This window comes from Bubalus bubalis, chromosome 18 (genome assembly GCF_019923935.1).
Source record: "Bubalus bubalis isolate 160015118507 breed Murrah chromosome 18, NDDB_SH_1, whole genome shotgun sequence".
Taxonomy (NCBI): Eukaryota; Metazoa; Chordata; class Mammalia; order Artiodactyla; family Bovidae; genus Bubalus; species Bubalus bubalis.
In genome coordinates, this window is record NC_059174.1 from 51,885,268 (window position 1) to 51,902,730 (window position 17,463).

The 17,463-nt window shown below is 47.7% G+C and overlaps 1 protein-coding gene across 2 annotated transcripts; it reads left to right on the forward strand.

Moving 5' to 3' along the window:
- The first annotated feature begins 1,551 nt into the window (after positions 1 to 1,551).
- Positions 1,552 to 16,574, forward strand: IGSF23 (immunoglobulin superfamily member 23). Of its 2 annotated transcripts, XM_044930730.2 has the most exons (5): positions 1,552 to 1,666; positions 4,086 to 4,427; positions 7,969 to 8,238; positions 10,582 to 10,735; positions 16,438 to 16,574. In XM_044930730.2, the coding sequence occupies exons 1-5, from the start codon at positions 1,603 to 1,605 to the stop codon at positions 16,445 to 16,447; spliced, it is 840 nt and encodes a 279-aa protein (XP_044786665.2). In that variant the 5' UTR covers positions 1,552 to 1,602; the 3' UTR covers positions 16,448 to 16,574. The 2 variants fall into 2 exon arrangements, with proteins under 2 accessions (XP_044786665.2, XP_025124069.3); XM_025268284.3 differs by lacking the exon at positions 16,438 to 16,574 and having other exon boundaries at positions 10,582 to 11,063.
- Positions 16,575 to 17,463: the final 889 nt, after the last annotated feature.

A 17,463-nucleotide genomic window follows, 5' to 3' on the forward strand; every position in this document is an offset into this window, starting at 1 on the left:
CATGGCTAGTACCAGTAAAGACATAACTCTGTCACTTGATGATGACTACTTTTAGAGATTCAAGGGGGAGACTTTGTCCCAGGGTTGGGTAGAACCTAGACATCTCTGGGAGAGAAAAATAGGAACTTCTGAGTCAGACATGAGTTCAAATTCCAACACTCCCATTATTTCATTATTTCCAACACTCATTCTTTCATTCATTCACTAAAGGAAATTTATTGGGCACCCATGATGGGCCAGGTATTAGTACTGCTCTAGACCCTGGGACATAGTCATGAGCCAAACATGACTGAAGGGCTCCTCCTGGATCTGACATTCTAGCCAGGGAGGTAGGTGTGGGGGATAAGAGACAAATAATAAACAAAAAAAGAAATGATTTCAGAGTGTATAATAATAGATATTATACTGAAAATAAAGCAGTGTATCTTGCTAGCAAGAAGCAGGAGGGGCCTGACTTATAGTAGGTGTTTAGGGAAGACCTTTGTGGGGCATTACTATTTGAATTGATATTTGACTTGAGATTAGAATAATAAGATGATGATTTTTCTCATCTCAGCCAGTCATGAGATGATTCATGAAAGCCTCCAAGAAGGAGCAGAAGTGCTAAGGCCCTGAGGTGGCTCACTCCAAGAACTGACAAAAGCCATTATGAATAGCTGTGTGGCATTGCATGAATTTCTTAGCCTCTGTGAACCCTGGAAAATGAGGATGTTCATATCAACCCCTCAAGGTACTATGAGGAGCCAACCAGAAAACAATTGTAAATAGCAATAACTGGCACCCAATGGGTGTTCAGTAAATCCAAGCTAGTATTTGGGCAGTACTATTATTAACTTGAGAAGGAAAGACTAGGCCTGAAGGGCCAAAAGGATGAGAGAAAGAAGCTTTGGTGGCTTCTCCTTCTAGAATCCAAAATTTAGGATACATAATATGAGCACAGCCATGAGAAAGGGCTCCTGATCATGACTTGAGAACATCCAAGATTCCAATAATAATAATTATAATTAGCATTATTGTAATAGCCACGGCCATTTTTTGAGTACCTAGGACATGCCAGACACTCTGTTGAGCACCTGATTTCTGTACACATGGGCCCCTCTGACCCTGGGGAAGGCACTATCAACCCCCTCATTTTACAGAGGCTCAGAGTTAATAGTCTGAAGGTCTAGAGCAAACTCAGGAGGCCAGCACGAGGCCTAGCTCCCCGCCTACCTGATGACCTTTGGCCCGTCGTCGCCTCTGATGTGGGGTTCCAAGGACAGTTCTGTCCTAGTTCTCCATCTTCATCGTCCTCCCGGCCCAGAGGGGCTGGGAGCGGGAGCCGGAGAGAGAGGCGAGCTCAACTCCAGAGCCTCTTCTCCAAAGACCCTTCCCCAGCCTGCTCGCCACCCACCACTGCCACGAACCCAGTGCTAGAGAAGAGACTTCCCAGCTCATCTCTGGAGACCAAGGCTGGGCACCGTGTGGGTGTGGCCAGGGAATGGGCGGGGCCTTGCAGGGGCGGGGCCAAGGTTGTGTACTTGACTGTGTGGTCTAGGAGACCCCACTCCAGAAAGGCGGCCTCTCCTGCGCAGCTGCCTCCGCTGCAGGACAGAACGCGGCATGATGTGGCCTCTGGGCACCAGCTCCAGCCACAGCCCCGCCTGGACAAGGCTGCTTCTAACAGGTGCGTGAGAGACAAGGGCTGCACTCACGGGTTGGGGACAAAGAGGAGACATCCTTGGGGAGGAAGAGAGTCTTTATCCAAATCAGAGACGCCCCTACTCTGAGTTCTGACTCTGGTCATGTTACAGCCCATCCAGCATGGGCAACCGATGCACAAGAGCTCTTGAAATCCCCAAGAGGCCTCTGTGATTGACCCCTTTTACAAAGGAGTAAAGTGAGGCTCAGATAAGGGTGGGGTCACTTGCTCAAGAGCAGGCAGCTGGCAAAGGCAAAATAAGAATTCAGTACCCCCACGCCAGCCCTTTTCCACCAGAGCACCCTGTCTAACCCTAGCAATCCATATCTAATAATAATTTTTCAATAACAATGAAAATAGTATAACAATCATAATAAAAAGAGGCCATTGTGACTGAGTACTTCTCCATGTCAGCCTCTTCTAAGTGCTTTCGTGTAGTAACAGTTCATTCTTAACCCCAGGAGGCTAGAGCCACAGGAGACCCATTTCATAGAGCGGGAAACTGACACACAGAGAGGTTAGGGGTCCTCCCCAGGCCACACAGCTTGAAAGTAACAGAAGGAGGACTTGGCCCCAGACGGTCTGGCCACCAAGAACACACTTTCCAGAAACCACCCACATTTACCTCTTGGAGAGTAAATGAATTGCTTCTTTTTCCAGTCCTTAAAAAGTCCAGTTCTGTGTAATTTCAAAACTTCAGCCACAGTTGAGAATTTCACTTCTGCCCCAGCTTGGACCTGAGTCAGGCTGCAGAGAGAATGTAGTGGGATGTCGTGGGCCTTGTTCCTATGTCTCTCTGTGTCCTTTCTCCCCACCCAGAGGTGAGGTCTGTGCCCACCCCCTCCACCCACCAAGGCCATGGGCAGAGGAGAGGAAGGCAAGGAGGGTGCAGGAAGGTTTCAACTTGACTGCTGTAGTGATAAGGTGGGGACATGGCCTTCTGTGTGGCTGAGGCATGTTGAAGAGATCTTCCTGGGTGGGGAATCTACCCGGCAAGTCGTCTCCTATGGAGCTTTTTGCCAGGACAGGCTCCAGAGATGCCCCCATTCGGAGCTCTGACTGGCTCCTTCAGCGGCATTCACACTGGCTCATGGGAAACTCGTGGACATCTCTGTTGTCCCACCAAACGCAGGAGGTATGGACCACATCCATCCTGCCCACTCCGCCTCCATCTGTCACCTGAAGACTTACAGGTCTAAGTTCCCACAAACTCCACAGCACACATCTCCAGCACTCCAAGAGGTTCCCTTGGAGCCCCCCTCACTTAGCAGGAGGTGGAAGAAACTCCCAGCCCCAGCGGGGACCTCCAGTCCCCCAAAAAACCTCACTCTGAGCCATCTCCTCTTCTCTGTGAGCTCTTCAGCTCTCTTGGCAGGGGTAAAGTGGCTGGTGCTGGCAGAACTGGTGATGGGTAACCCCTGTTAGCTGGGCTTCCCTGGTGGCTCAGATGGTAAAGAATCTGCCTGCAATGCAGGTGGACCCAGGTTCAGTCCCTGGGTTGGGAAGATCCCCTGGAGAGGGGAATAGCAACCCACTCCAGTATTCTTGCTTGGAGAATTCCATGGACAGGGGAGTCTGGCGAGCTACAGTCCTTGGGGTCGCAAAGAGTCAGACAGGACTGAGTGACTAATTCAACAACAACCCCTGTTAGCTAGACCTCAGCTAGGAATAGGGAGTTCTTGGTGTCTGTTCTTTTGTTCTCAGCCTCTGGAAACTTTGGGGATATTCTGCAACAATGGAAGTCAAGTTTAACATTCTGGTGTATTTATATTTATATATAGTGATTCAGGGACCTGTTCTGGGATCAAACAGGAAAAAATTGAATAGTGATTTTTTCACATTTGATTGAAGGTTAGAAATGAAATAAAATAGCTATGCTCCAGTCAAGTAGGACTTCTGGAATTATCTCTATGGTTCTAGCTCTGAAATTCCATATGTATACACATATGGAATTATATATATATATATTATATATATAGGTTTTATATGTATTGTGTGTGTGTGTGTGTGTGTGTATATATATATATATATATATATATATATTGCATGTACATGCTAAGTTGCTTCAGTTGTGTCCAGCTGTCTGTGACCCCGTGGACTGTAGGCCACCAGGCTCCTCTGTCCATGGGATTTTCCAGGCAAGAATACTGGAGTGGGTTGCCAAGCCCTCCTCCAGGGGATCTTCCCAACCCAGTGATCGAACCCTTGTCTCCTGCATTGGCAGGCAGATTCTTTACCACTGTGCCACCTGGGAAGCCCCTTTTTATTTATTATTATCACCGTTGTCACATCAGCTCTCCATGGCACACATTCTCACCAGCACGGGGTTAGCGGCTGGGGCAGCATCTTGCCTTTGGTCCCATTGCTTCCTCGCTCTCTCTTTTCCCTCCCACCCTCCTACAAGGCACCCTGCTCGCATTCAGTACCTGGTCTGCCTCCTTGGAGCTGCTCTCCTCTGTGTCTCTGGACCCCTTGACTGAAGGAGCCGATGCCCACCTGCCAGTCCCTAGAAGCCTGGATAGGGTTCTCGCCACCTCTTGGTTCCGAGGGCATGAAGTCCGGCCAGAAGCCATGATCTTCTCTCCCGAGGGCCTCCCAGGACCTGGCCACACTGGCCGGGAGACGCTGGACACCCAGGGCAGCCTGATCATCAGAAACGTGACGACTCTAGATGCGGGCAGTTACACGGTGGTACTGGAAACCAGCAGGGGACGCAGGAGTGCGACGGAGCAGATACCGATCAAGGGTAATTTCACCTCCCTCCACGGCAGGGCGGGAGGGACGGAGTTCTCAGTCCGCAGGGCCCCAGGGGACCCATTCTGAACCCATCATCCGTTCCAAACATCCCAGAACTTAGAAGAGCAACCAGTTTTTTTTTTTAGCTCTTGATTCTTGTGAACAGCTCTGGTCTCAGCTAATTTTAGCCAGGCTCACTCCGGTGTCTGCAGTCAGCAGGTTTGGAAGGATTGCCTGGGCACTGGTGCAGAATGGCCTCCTCCCTGTCTGGCAGTGGCCTGGCTGGCAGTTGGGGCGATGGGGGTAATTGGGCCACGAGCCTTCCCATCCTCCAGCCCGGTAGCCTGAGCTCATTTGGTTATCAAAGGAGCAGAAGTTGAAAGGCCCTGGAGGCCCAGGCTCAGAACCGGCCTGCCAGTACTTCCGCCATGTTTTATTGGCCAAGGTGAGTCACATGACCGGTTTTGCTCCAATGGGAGGGAAATAGTCTGAGGTCCATCAGTCTGGGCTCCCCAGGGGGCTCAGTGGTAAAGAACCCGCTTGCCAACCCGCTTGCCAATGCAGGAGGCATAAGAGATGGAGTTTGATCCCTCGGTCGGGAAGCTCCACTGGAGGAGGAAATGGCAACCCACTCCAGTATTCGTGCCTGGGAAATCCCATGAACAGAGGAGCCTGGCAGGTTGCAGTCCATGGGGTCACAACAGTCCGACTTGATTTTGCAACTAAACCACCACCATCAGTCTACATATCTGTGATTTGAAGGCCAGTTCTTCTAGAACTGCCTAGAGCGTGTGCAGATTCTGAAACCGAAACCACCTGCGTTGAGTCCTTGCTCCTTCACTTCCTAGCCACGTCTCTTTGCAAAGTGACTTGCCCTCTGTGTGCTTCAGCATCCTCCTCTGTAAAATAGAATCATGGTAGACCCACCCTTGTAGGAGTGCTCTGAGGAACAAACGAATTAATCCACACCAAATACCTAGAACAGTGCCTGACACCTGTTGCCAAAATCTTGGTTCTCTGTGGGAGATGCCGGGTAAAAATACAGAGACAGGGTTTTGGAGGAAAGAGGAAAGAGTCGCTTTATTTCTTTGCCAGGCAAAGTGGGAACACACTTTTTTACTTTTACTCTATTATAAGAACTATGTCCTTGCTGGAGGGGCTAGTGAGGAGTTTTATAATCATTATAATGGGGCTCATGGTCTGGGAAAAGTGATAAGGATCAAAGTAAGAAAGGTCTTGTATTCTTCTTCCTTTTGTAGAGTTTCAAAACAGCCCTAGTTGACATCAGGCGACTCTGTGACTCTGGCTGTCTGTCTCCCAGGGTTATTGGCCCATTATCTTCTTTCTGAAAGGAAGAATGCTATAGGGGATTGTTACAAGAAGTGTGGGGGAAGGTGAATCCCAGGTGCAGGGTGTAACTCACAGAGTCTGAGAGTGGTTAAGGAATTAGCTTTGTGAAAGGCAGGCGTGCACAGTGAATCAGTGGCAGTTAAAGTAAAACTAGGATTGCTTAACTCTTTCAGGCCAGTTTATGCTATTTCCCCAGGCTGTTCATTGGTTCCTTATTTTCCTTCTTTAACAGAAAAGTCTCATTTCTATCTTTGCTGCAACACACAGAGTAAGCAAATGTTCGCCATGAGTATTTCAGGGGACTTGACCTCTTTGAGCCCTTGTTTTCCCATTAAAAGGATGATAACAATGAAATCTACCTTGTAGGGTTGGTGTGAGGATTAAACGAGTAAATCCAGTGGCTTTCAAGTTTTTTAAATCATGACCCTGTATGTTCATATATCTACAAATCACGAGTCATTTGTCTTTATAAGTGTCATAAAATAACAATTATTGCTAAGTGTAATGCATTCTGATACTTTCTTTTACAGCTCATTTCACATTTTAAATGCTGATTATTCACTCAGTGTGCTCAGTCATGTCTGACTCCTTGGGACCCCATGGACTGCAGCCCTAAATGCTGATTGCTGCTGCTGCTAAGTCACTTCAGTCGTGTCCGACCCTGTGCAACCCCACAGATTACAACCTACTAAAACAACCTACTAAACGACTTCACCCAAGCATGGGTCTTACTCGTAACATAACAAGCCAGTAATATAACGAGCTGTAGTTAATGTGTATTTAGAATGGTGCTTGGCTCACAGTAAGAGTCCAAACTAGATGGCTATTACATCAATTCTTTTTTAAAAAAATAATTTTATTTCTTTTTGGCTGCGCTGGGTTCTTCATTGCTTTGTGGGTTTTTCTCTAGTTGCATTGAGTGGCGGCTACTCTCTGGTTGTGGTGCGCAGGCTTCTCCTGCGGTGGCTTCTGTTCTTGCCAAGCACAGGCTCTAGGTGCATGGGCTTCAGTAGTTGTAGCACAGGGGCTTAGTTGTTCTGTGGCACGCGGGATCTTGCCAGACTAGGGATCGAACCTGTGTCTCCTGCATTGGCAGGCAGATTCTTTACCACTGAGCCCCTACATTGATTCTTGTTTCCACACCCGTGGGTTCTTTCTCCTCCTGCAAGCCTTAGCTCATGCACCACCTCCTCCAGGAAGACTTCTCTGAGCTCTTTGGCTGGATTGAAGTTTTTTTCACTTTTCATATTGCATTGAATGGTAATCAGCTCCATATGGAGGTCCCCAGCACTCACCATGACATCAGATCCAAATCCCAGCTCTGCCTCTCTCTCTGTGACCATGAGCCCTGGCCCTAAGACCCCCAGACCTCAGAGTCTTTCACCTGAAAAAAAAAAAAAAATAAAGAACTAAGGTGAGGAAGTGGGGAGGGGAGCTTCCCTGGTGGCTCAGCAGTAAAGAATCTGCTTGCCAATGCAGGAAATGTGGGTTCCATCCCTGGGTCAGGAAGATCCCCTGGAGAAGGAAATGGCAACCGACTCCAGTATTCTTGCCTAGGAAATCCCCTGGACAGAGGAGCCTGGTGAGCTACAGTCCATAGGGTCACAAAGAGTCGGACATGACTTATTGACTCAATAATAACAAAAATGGTGAGGATGATGTATGCTGTCTGTAAGGAGCCCTCCCAGTAGCCAGCGGCCCAGGCCCCAAGCCTTGGAGGACCCCTTGACCACCACCACCCTCACCTACACCCAATCTATCAGCAAATCCTGTGGACTCTACTTGTAAAATAATCCAGAATCCAGCCACTCCTCCAGAAGCTCCTTGGCCTTTACCCTGGTCCAGCTGAGGGCAGGGGACCTGGGTTATTTATGTACCAGTCCACACTGGTCACTGTGGAAGGCTGTGTGCCCACTCTCCAGTGCTTTGGCTGCTGCTTCCATGAGCAGAGCAGGCTCTGGCAGCCAGTGAACGCCCTGAAGCCACAGATGCAGTGTTGGCAGTCATATGCGCTGAGGACAGCTCAGCTCCATCCAGTGTCTGGATCAACAGTGGGCACAGACCAGGCCCTCCAAACATGTTGAGGAATGAATGAATGAGTGAGTGAGTGAATGAACGAATGCCTCTGTGGTGAACAGAGGAAGGGCTTGGCCTCTCTGAGTGGTCTCCACCCATGTGACCTTGCCCCCTTGTTTGCGCAGCCACCTACGATGGGGTGCAGCTGGTGACATTCCCAGGAAATAGACAAGGCATCCTCCGGAGTGAACTCAACTACTCTGTGATCCTGCAGTGGGCGGCTTTAATCACACCTGAACCTGTGCTACGGTGGACCTTCAATGGGAGACCTCGTGGAACTGGGGAAAGGCTGATCATCCACAGGTTGTCCATGAAGGATCTGGGCACCTACTTATGCTTGGCTGAGAATAGTGAGAGGGTGTACCTCTCCCAGCCTGTGACTATCATGCTGCCACGTGAGTCTCCCACCCTGACCCCAGACCCCTGGTCAGTGGCCAGCTTTCCTGATTCCACTGAGCCTTCTGTGAGCAGTTCCCTCTGAGACCCTTTATAGTCAAGATGTCATCCCCTTCTTCCATCCTCCTGGCAGAGTGGGGATTATTAGCCCATTTTACAGATGAGAAGCTGTGCCCCAAAGACATGAATGCTAATGAAAGCTCAGGGCAGGATCTGGAGCCGGCTGTCTGGGTCCTCCTGGCTCCAATCACTTTCTACTGTGTGTGTTTGAGAAGTCTCTTTGCCTCTCTGAATCTCAGCACATGCCACAGGAAAAATGAAGGTGGTAATGTAACGAGTGGTTCCAAGCACGGGCTTTGGAATTTGAATTCTGGCTCCACTACTTGCTGGCTGTGTGACTCTGGGCCAGTGCCTTGACTTCTCTGTGCTTCAGTTTCCTCAGTATTCTGAGGAATATAAATTGGGAAAATAATAGTGCCCACCCCCAAAATACAGCTGTGAGCATTCAGTGAGATAAGCAGGTGAACAGCTTAAAGTAAGAGGGCATAGCACTATGGAACACTGCTGCTGCTAAGTCGCGTCAGTCGTGTCCGACTCTGTGCGACCCCATAGACGGCAGCCCAACAGGTTCCCCTGTCCCTGGGATTCTCCAGGCAAGAACACTGGAGTGGGTTGCCATTTCCTGCTCCAATGCATGAAAGTGAAAAGTGAAAGTGAAGTCGCTCAGTCGTGTCCGACTCTTAGCGACCCCATGGACTGCAGCCTACCAGGCTCCTCCATCCATGGGATTTTCCAGGCAAGAGTGCTGGAATGGGGGGCCATTGCCTTCTCCGATGGAACACTAATGAGTGCTCAATAAACATGAATTAGTATCATTGCTATGATCAGTATTATCCCTATTGTTATTAATTTTGTGCCTGTTACCAGAGGCAAGAGTGTGTACAGAGGCTCAGACAGCAATCACAAGATGAGCCAGTTATTGGGATTAAAAAAAGTTGTTTGGGAGCCAAAGTGGAGTTCAGTTCCTGCCCCTGTGCCTTCTTGGCTGAGTGACTTAGGACAAGTGGTGTCCCTTCTCTGGAGCTTCAGTTTCCTCCTGTGTATAACCAATGTGATCGTGTAGACCTCTACAAAATTGCTGTTAAGGTAATTGCTGAAATGGTAAACCCTGGAAGCTAGTTAGCTGGTGCTTTAAATAGCAGCAGTAGCCATGCATGTTATTTTTAGTATTTCTATTCATAGAATGGTGCGGAGGAGCTGCCTAGAGAAGAAGGGGAGGCATGTGGGCAGCAGGAATCACTTGAGCCAAGGTCCAGAGCAAGGGAAAGATGGAGAGGGTGGAAAGCCTGGCTTGGCTACATTCCTAGACCTGCTTCCTCTCCCCAGCCATGGTTCAGTGGGAGGTTTCAGGATTCGATTTTAGGTAATTTATTGCGAGAAAAAATATAAATCTTGGAGCACCTGGTGACCCTGATACGTTCACTGAGAATGACAGTACTTCTAAGACCCCCTTCCCTTGTTCATCAACTGTTCAGGAAATGTTTATTGAGCACCTATTATGTGACTGGCCTATGCTGGGCAGTGCCGAGGACAACTGGTAACAGAGACAGTCCTGGTCCTGCCATCACAGGACTTCCAGTGCAGTAGGGGACAGGCCTGTCCACAAACAGTAATGACCAGAGTGGGCAGGGCTGGGGTGGGGGAACTCCAGCTGTGAGACCCAAGGGGGCGCCCGACCCAGCAAGGGAATCAGGGAGGGCTTCCTGGAAGAGGGGACATCTGAGTTGGTACTAGGACACGTAGAAATTGTCCAGGCCAGGGGGAGAAAATGGCATTCCAGGGGCACAGATAAAGGCTTGGAAGTAGGAGAGGGAAGTAGAAAGTTAAATAGAATCCAACAAGGCTTAGTTATAAATGTAGAGGGTAGAGAGAGATGAGACTAGCCAGACTCAGATTCTTGAAGGTCAAGGTGAAGTCCTGGGAAGCCACGGGAAGGTTCTTAGCAGGAGAGGAACAGGGTCAAGTGTGGACTTTACAAAGACCCCTCCGGGGACTTCCCTGGTGGTCGAATGGTTACAATTCTGTCCTTCCAACGCAGGGGGCATGGGTTCGATCCCTGGTCAGGGAACTACGATCCCACATAACAAGATGTGGCCAAAAAAATTAAAAAACCCTCTGGCTTCTGTGTGGTGATGAGATGGTTTGGGGAGAGACTGAGACGAGAGAGCAGGGAGGAAGCTGGTATGGAGAAGGGGAGGATGAGGAAGGAGGTGGAATGGTGGGGGACGTGGGGGTATGGAGGGAGGGTGTCTCCTCCAGTCTCTCCCCTTCTTGGTTCCCAGAAGCTGACGTGGAACCCACAGAACCTGCACCCATCTCTCAGAAGCCCCCGCTCTCCCTGTCAGGAGGATCTGCCATTGCTCTCATCGTGGCTGCATCTGTGGCAGGCTTCGTACTGGTTGGAAGCGTGCTCTTCACCTTCATCCAGAAGCTAAGGTACCTGCCTTCCCTTCCTCCCATCCACTCAGCCTCCACAAGGCACAGAGCTCTCTCTGCAGCAAGACTGAAGCCAAGCCAACAGCCTTATCCCAGGGAGCATAAAGTTCATTCAGAGAGGATGACATGGACCCCCGATGTGCCCCACCCTACTAGTCAGTTTCCAAAGTAGCCCCAGGGAAACAAAGAAACAGGAGAGGGTCCTGGAGCTGCGTCCAAATCCCCCTTCTGTCACTTACCCAAAGTGAGGCCATGGCAAGTCGCCACCCTGCTCTGGGCCTCAGTTTCAGTTCAGTTCAGTTCAGTTGCTCAGTCGTGTCCAACTCTTTGTGACTCTATGAACCGCAGCACGCCAGGCCTCCCTGTCCATCACCAACTCCCAGAGTCCACCCAAACTCATGTCCATCGAGTCGATGATGCCATCCAACCATCTCATCCTCTGTCATCCCTTTCTCCTCCTGTCCTCAACCCTTCCCAACATCAGGGTCTTTTCAAATGAGTCAGCTCTTCGCATCAGGTGGCCAAAATATTGGAGTTTCAGCTTTAGCATCAGTCCTTCCAATGAACACCCAGGATTGATTTCCTTTAGGATGGACTGGTTGGATCTCCTTGCAGTCCAAGGGACTCTCAAGAGTCTTCTCCAACACCACAGTTCAAAAGCATCAATTCTTCGGTGCTCAGTTTTCTTTATAGTCCAACTCACATATCCATACATGACTACTGGAAAAACCATAGCCTTGACTAGATGGACCTTTGTTGACAAAGTAATGTCTCTGCTTTTTAATATGCTGTCTAGATTGGTCATAAGTTTCCTTCCAAGAAATAAGAGTCTTTTAATTTCATGGCTGAAATCACCATCTGCAGTGATTTTGGAGCCCAGAAAAATAAAGTCAGCCACTGTTTCCACTGTTTCCCCATCTAATTGCCATGAAGTGATGGGACCGGATGCCATGATCTTAGTTTTCTGAATGTTGAGCTTTAAGCCAACTTTTTCACTCTCTACTTTCACTTTCATCAAGAGGCTTTTGAGTTCCTCTTCACTTTCTGCCATAAGGGTGGTGTCATCTGCATATCTGAGGTTATTGATATTTCTCCCAGAAATCTTGATTCCAGCTTGTGTTTCTTCCAGTCCAGCATTTCTCATGATGTACTCTGCATATAAGTTAAATACGCAGGGTGACAATATACAGCCTTGATGTACTCCTTTTCCTATTTGGAACCAGTCTGTTGTTCCATGTCCAGTTCTAACTGTTGCTTCCTGACCTGCATATAGGTTTCTCAAGAGGCAGGTCAGGTGGTCTGGTATTCCCATCTCTTGAAGAATTTTCCACAGTTTATTGTGATCCACACAGTCAAAGGCTTTGGCATAGTCAATAAAGCAGAAATAGATGTTTTTCTGGAACTCTCTTGCTTTTTCCATGATCCAGTGGATGTTGGCAATTTGATCTCTGGTTCCTCTGCCTTTTCTAAAACCAGCTTGAACATCAGGAAGTTCACAGTTCACATATTGCTGAAGCCTGGCTTGGAGAATTTTGAGCATTACTTTACTAGTGTGTGAGATGAGTGCAATTGTGCGGTAGTTTGAGCATTCTTTGGCATTGCCTTTCTTTGGGATTGGAATGAAGACTGACCTTTTCCAGTCCTGTGGCCACTGCTGAGTTTTCCGAATTTGCTGACATATTGCGTGCAGCATTTTCACAGCATCATCTTTTAGGATTTGAAATAGCTCAACTGGAATTCCATCACCTCCACTAGCTTTGTTCGTAGTGATACTTCCTAAGGCCCACTTGACTTCACATTCCAGGATGTCTGGTTCTAGGTGAGTGACCACACCATGTGATTATCTGGGTCATAAAGATCTTTTTTGTATAGCTACAGATGGTGACTGCAGCCATGAAATTAAAAGACGCTTACTCCTTGGAAGGAAAGTTATGACCAACTTAGATAGCATATTCAAAAGCAGAGACATTACTTTGCCAACAAAGGTCCGTCTAGTCAAGGCTATGGTTTTTCCTGTGGTCATGTATGGATGTGAGAGTTGGACTGTGAAGAAAGCTGAGCACCTAAGAATTGATGCTTTTGAACTGTGGTGTTGGAGAAGACTCTTGAGAGTCCCTTGGACTGCAAGGAGATCCAACCAGTCCATTCTGAAGGAGATCAGCCCTGGCATTTCTTTGGAAAGAATGATGCTAAAGCTGAAACTCCAGTATTTTGGCCACCTCGTGCGAAGAGTTGACTCATTGGAAAAGACTCTGATGGTGGGAGGGATTGGGGGCAAGAGGAGAAGGGGACGACAGAGGATGAGATGGCTGGATGGGATCACTGACTCAATGGATGTGAGTCTGAGTGAACTCCGGGAGTTGGTGATGGACAGGGAGGCCTGGCGTGCTGCGAATCATGGGGTCGCAAAGAGTTGGACACGACTGAGCGACTGATCTGATCTGATCTGTGTATTCTTGCCACCTCTTCTTAATATCTTCAGCTTCTGTTAGGTCCATACCATTTCCGTCTTTTATTGAGCCCATCTTTACATGAAATATTCCCTTGGTATCTCTAATTTTCTTGAAGAGATCTCTAGTCTTTCGAAACCATTGTTTTCCTCTATTTCTTTGCACTGATCATTGAGGAAGGGTTTCTTATCTCTCCTTGCTATTCTTTGGAACTCTGCATTCAAATGGGTATATCTTTCCTTTTCTCCTTTGCTTTTTGCTTCTCTTCTTTTCACAGCTATTTGTAAGGCCTCCTCAGACAGCCATTTTGCTTTTTTGCATTTCTTTTTCATGGGGATGGTCTTGATCCCTGTCTCCTGTACAATGTCATGAACGTCCGTCCATAGTTCATCAGGCACTCTGTCAGATCTAGTCCCTTATATCTATTTCTCACTTCCACTGTATAGTCATAAGGGATTTGATTTAGGTCATACCTGAATGGTCTAGTGGTTTTCCCCACTTTCATCAATTTCAGACTGATTTTGGCAATAAGGAGTTCATGATCTGATCCACAGTCAGCTCCTGGTCTTGTTTTTGTTGACTGTATAGAGCTTCTCCATCTTTGGCTGCAAAGAATAGAATCAATCTGATTTCGGTGTTGACCATCTGGTGATGTCCATGTGTAGTCTTCTCTTGTGTTGTTGGAACAGGGTGTTTGCTATGACCAGTGCGTTCTCTTGGCAAAACTCTATTAGCCTTTGCCCTGCTTCATTCAGTATTTCAAGGCCAAATTTGCCTGTTATTCCAGGTGTTTCTTGACTTCCTACTTTTGCATTCCAGTCCCCTATAATGAAAAGAACATCTTTTCTGGGTGTTAGTTCTAAAAGATCTTGTAGGTCTTCATAGAACCGTTCAACTTCACTTCTTCAGCATTACTGGTCGGGGCATAGACTTGGATTACTGTGATATTGAATGGTTTGCCTTGGAAACGAACAGAGATCATTCTGTAGTTTTTGAGATTGCATCCAAGTACTGCATTTCGGACTCTTTTGTTGACCATGATGGCTACTCTGTTTCTTCTAAGGGATTCCTGCCCACAGTAGTAGATATAATAGTCATCTGAGTTAAATTCACCCATTCCAGTCCATCTTAGTTTGCTGATTCCTAGAATGTCGACGTTCACTCTTGCCATCTCCTGTTTGACCACTTCCAATTTGCCTTGATTCATGGACTTGACATTCCAGGCTCCTATGCAATTTTGCTCTTTACAGCATCGGACCTTGCTTCTGTCACTAGTCACATCCACAACTGAGTGTTGTTTTTGCTTTGGCTCCATCCCTTCATTCTTTCTGGAGTTATTTCTCCACTGATCTCCAGTAGCATATTGGGCAGCTACTGACCTGGGGAGTTCCTCTTTCAGTGTCCTGTCTTTTTGCCTTTTCATACTGGTCATGGGGTTCTCAAGGCAAAATACTGAAGGAGTTTGCTTCCCTCCTCCAGCGGACCACATTCTGTCAGACCTCTCCTCCATGACCTGCCTGTCTTGGGTGGCCCCACACGGCATGGCTTAGTTTCACTGAGTTAGACAAGCTTTGGTCTGTGTGATCAGATTGGCTAGTTGTCTGTGATTGTGGTTTCAGTTTGTCTGCCCTCTGATGCCCTCTCTCAGCGCCCACTGTCTTACTTGGGTTTCTCTTACCTTGGACATGGGGTGTCTCTTGACGGCTGCTCCAGCAAAGCGCAGCCACTGCTCCTTACCTTGGACGTGGGGTAGCTCCTGTCGGCTGCCACCCCTGACCTTGGACGTGGGGTAGCTCCTCTCGGCCGCCTCCCCTGACCTTGGACGTGGGGTAGCTCCTCTCGGCCGCCTCCCCGACCTTGGACATGGGGTAGCTCCTCTTGGCTGCTCCTGCGCCGTTGTGCAGCCACCACTCCTGCAGCCTCAGTTTGTGCATCTGCAAAATGGGGGTGGTATTAATAGCACCTGACTCATGGGGCTCTCATTTGGATTTCTCAAGCCTTTTGGGGCTTCCCTTGGTGGTCTTGTAATTAGAGCTCTGCGCTTCCACTGCAGGGGGTACAGGTTTGATCCCTGGTGGGGAACTAAGATCCTACAAGACTCACAGCAAAAAAAAAAAAAAAAAAGACTTTAAAGCAGGGCCTGGGATATGGTCCTCATTTTCCACATGAGTAGAACTAAATCGCAGAAAAATCCATCAACCTGCCCAAAGACATCCTGCTAACAAAGAGTTGACCCTGAATCAAACCCAGGTCTAACTCCAAAGTCATATTCTTAGAGGGGAAAGGTGAGATATCAGGGAGTATGAAAATGTTCACTCAGACTACTCAGAGTCCCTGCCTCCATGAACAGCAGAAGGGGTCACTTCCTGTCCTCCCTGCCATTCTGGCCAAGACCTATTTATGACAGACCACTGCTGACGTCATCCAGAAGGAACCAGCCTTGTCCAATCAGCTGGGATCTTGGAGATGAGGTCATGAGAACAAGCATGGCTCTCTTGACTCTCCCGGTGGGAAGAGGCAGTCTCCAGAAGAGAGGGGTCTGGACTGAGAAGCACCCCCAAGAAGGCCTGCCAAACCCACCAAGGGCCAAGGGAGATTCCCTGTAGGTTTGCAATTAAGTTCTTGGGCCCTGACGCCTTAAGCTCATCCTAGCTCTGCCATATGCTAGCTTTTGGGACTCTGGGTGACCCCTTTAACTGCTCTGTGCTCCATCTGTAAAACAGGGATAATGGTAATATAATATCTGCCTCAAAGAGTAGGTGTGTGAGGGACTTCCCTGGTGGTCCAATGGCTAAGACACGGTGCTCCCAATGCAGGGGTCGTGGGTTCAATCGCTTGTCTGGGAACTAAGATCCCACATGCCACAACTTAAAAGTTGAGTTCACATGCCCCCATGGGGCAACTAAGACCTGGCACAGCCAGATAAATAAATTAAATTAAAAAAAATTTTTAAAATAAAAGATAGATGTGGGACTTCCCTGGTGATCCAGTTGTTTAGACTCTGTGCTTCCACTGCAGGGAGCATGGGTTTGATCCCTGGTCAGGGAACTAAGATCCCACATGTGGCCAAAAAATAAAAATAAATAAATATTAAAAAAAAAAAACAAGGTAGATGTGTGGATTACATAAAATGGTGGGAGTGAGATACTGTTCATAGTGCCTGGCACATGGTGAGCCTTCAAAAAATGTCAGCCACGTGTATTATTATTATGGCTATTTTTGTTATTATTATTATTTCTCTCTCCATTGTAGGTCTGGCTGACAACAAAGAGATGGGTGAACCATTTGGGATATTTTTCAGTTTAAATAAATTGAATAAAAATAAAAATACAGACAAATGAATCTAGACAAAAGGAGACATTATAAGCAGATCTGAATCATGAATTTTCCCATGGTATTAAAATACTAACAGCTGTTTTACCATATCCCGTCAAAATATATATTTTGTGGAACATGTGTACATTTCTGTTCAGTATATAATTAGTAGTGGAATTTCACAGTTGTAGAATATGTATATCTTCAGCTTTTATCGAACAGTTTTTATAAAAGTTTGGGAGCATCGATAACTGTTTTCCAATCAAATTCAGTGTATTTTCAGACAACGGGTTCCACAGTGAAATACTACATAGTAGGACTTCCCTGGTGGTCCAGTGGCTAGGACACTGTGCTTCCAACGCAGGGGACGTGGGTTCAGTCCCTGTTCGGGGAACTAAGAGCCCACGTGCCATTCGGCATGGCTGAAAATGGGCTCCTGGGCTCTGAAATCCCTATTTCCAATCATTCTACTGCCCCATTGCTCCCTCCCTGGAGCCAGACCCCCCCTTCCCATTACTCCCTCCTATGTCAGGGAGGTGTCCTTGTGTTCATGTACATAAGCTAAAAGCAAGGTACAGAGAGGGCAAGTGATTTGCCCAAAGTCACACAGCCACGTGCGATGCCAGCTCAAGTCTGCCCAATACCAAAGCCTGTTTCTTAGACTAGCACTGTCCAAGAACACTCTCCGGTGAAGGAAGTGTCCATATCTGTACTGTCCACTGCAATATTATCCAACACAAGTGGTTATTGAGCCCTTGAAATGGACATCATGTAACTGAGGAACTGAATTTTTAATTGACTTTTAATTCATTTTAATTTACATATCCACCCGTGGCTAATGGCTATTGCATTGGACAGTGCAACTCAAACTCCTAATTGTTAGAAAATAATAATAATAAATCCCCCAGCAGCCATATGTGTATATTACTGACTCTGTGGCAGTTCTGGGGTCCTTGCCCTGAT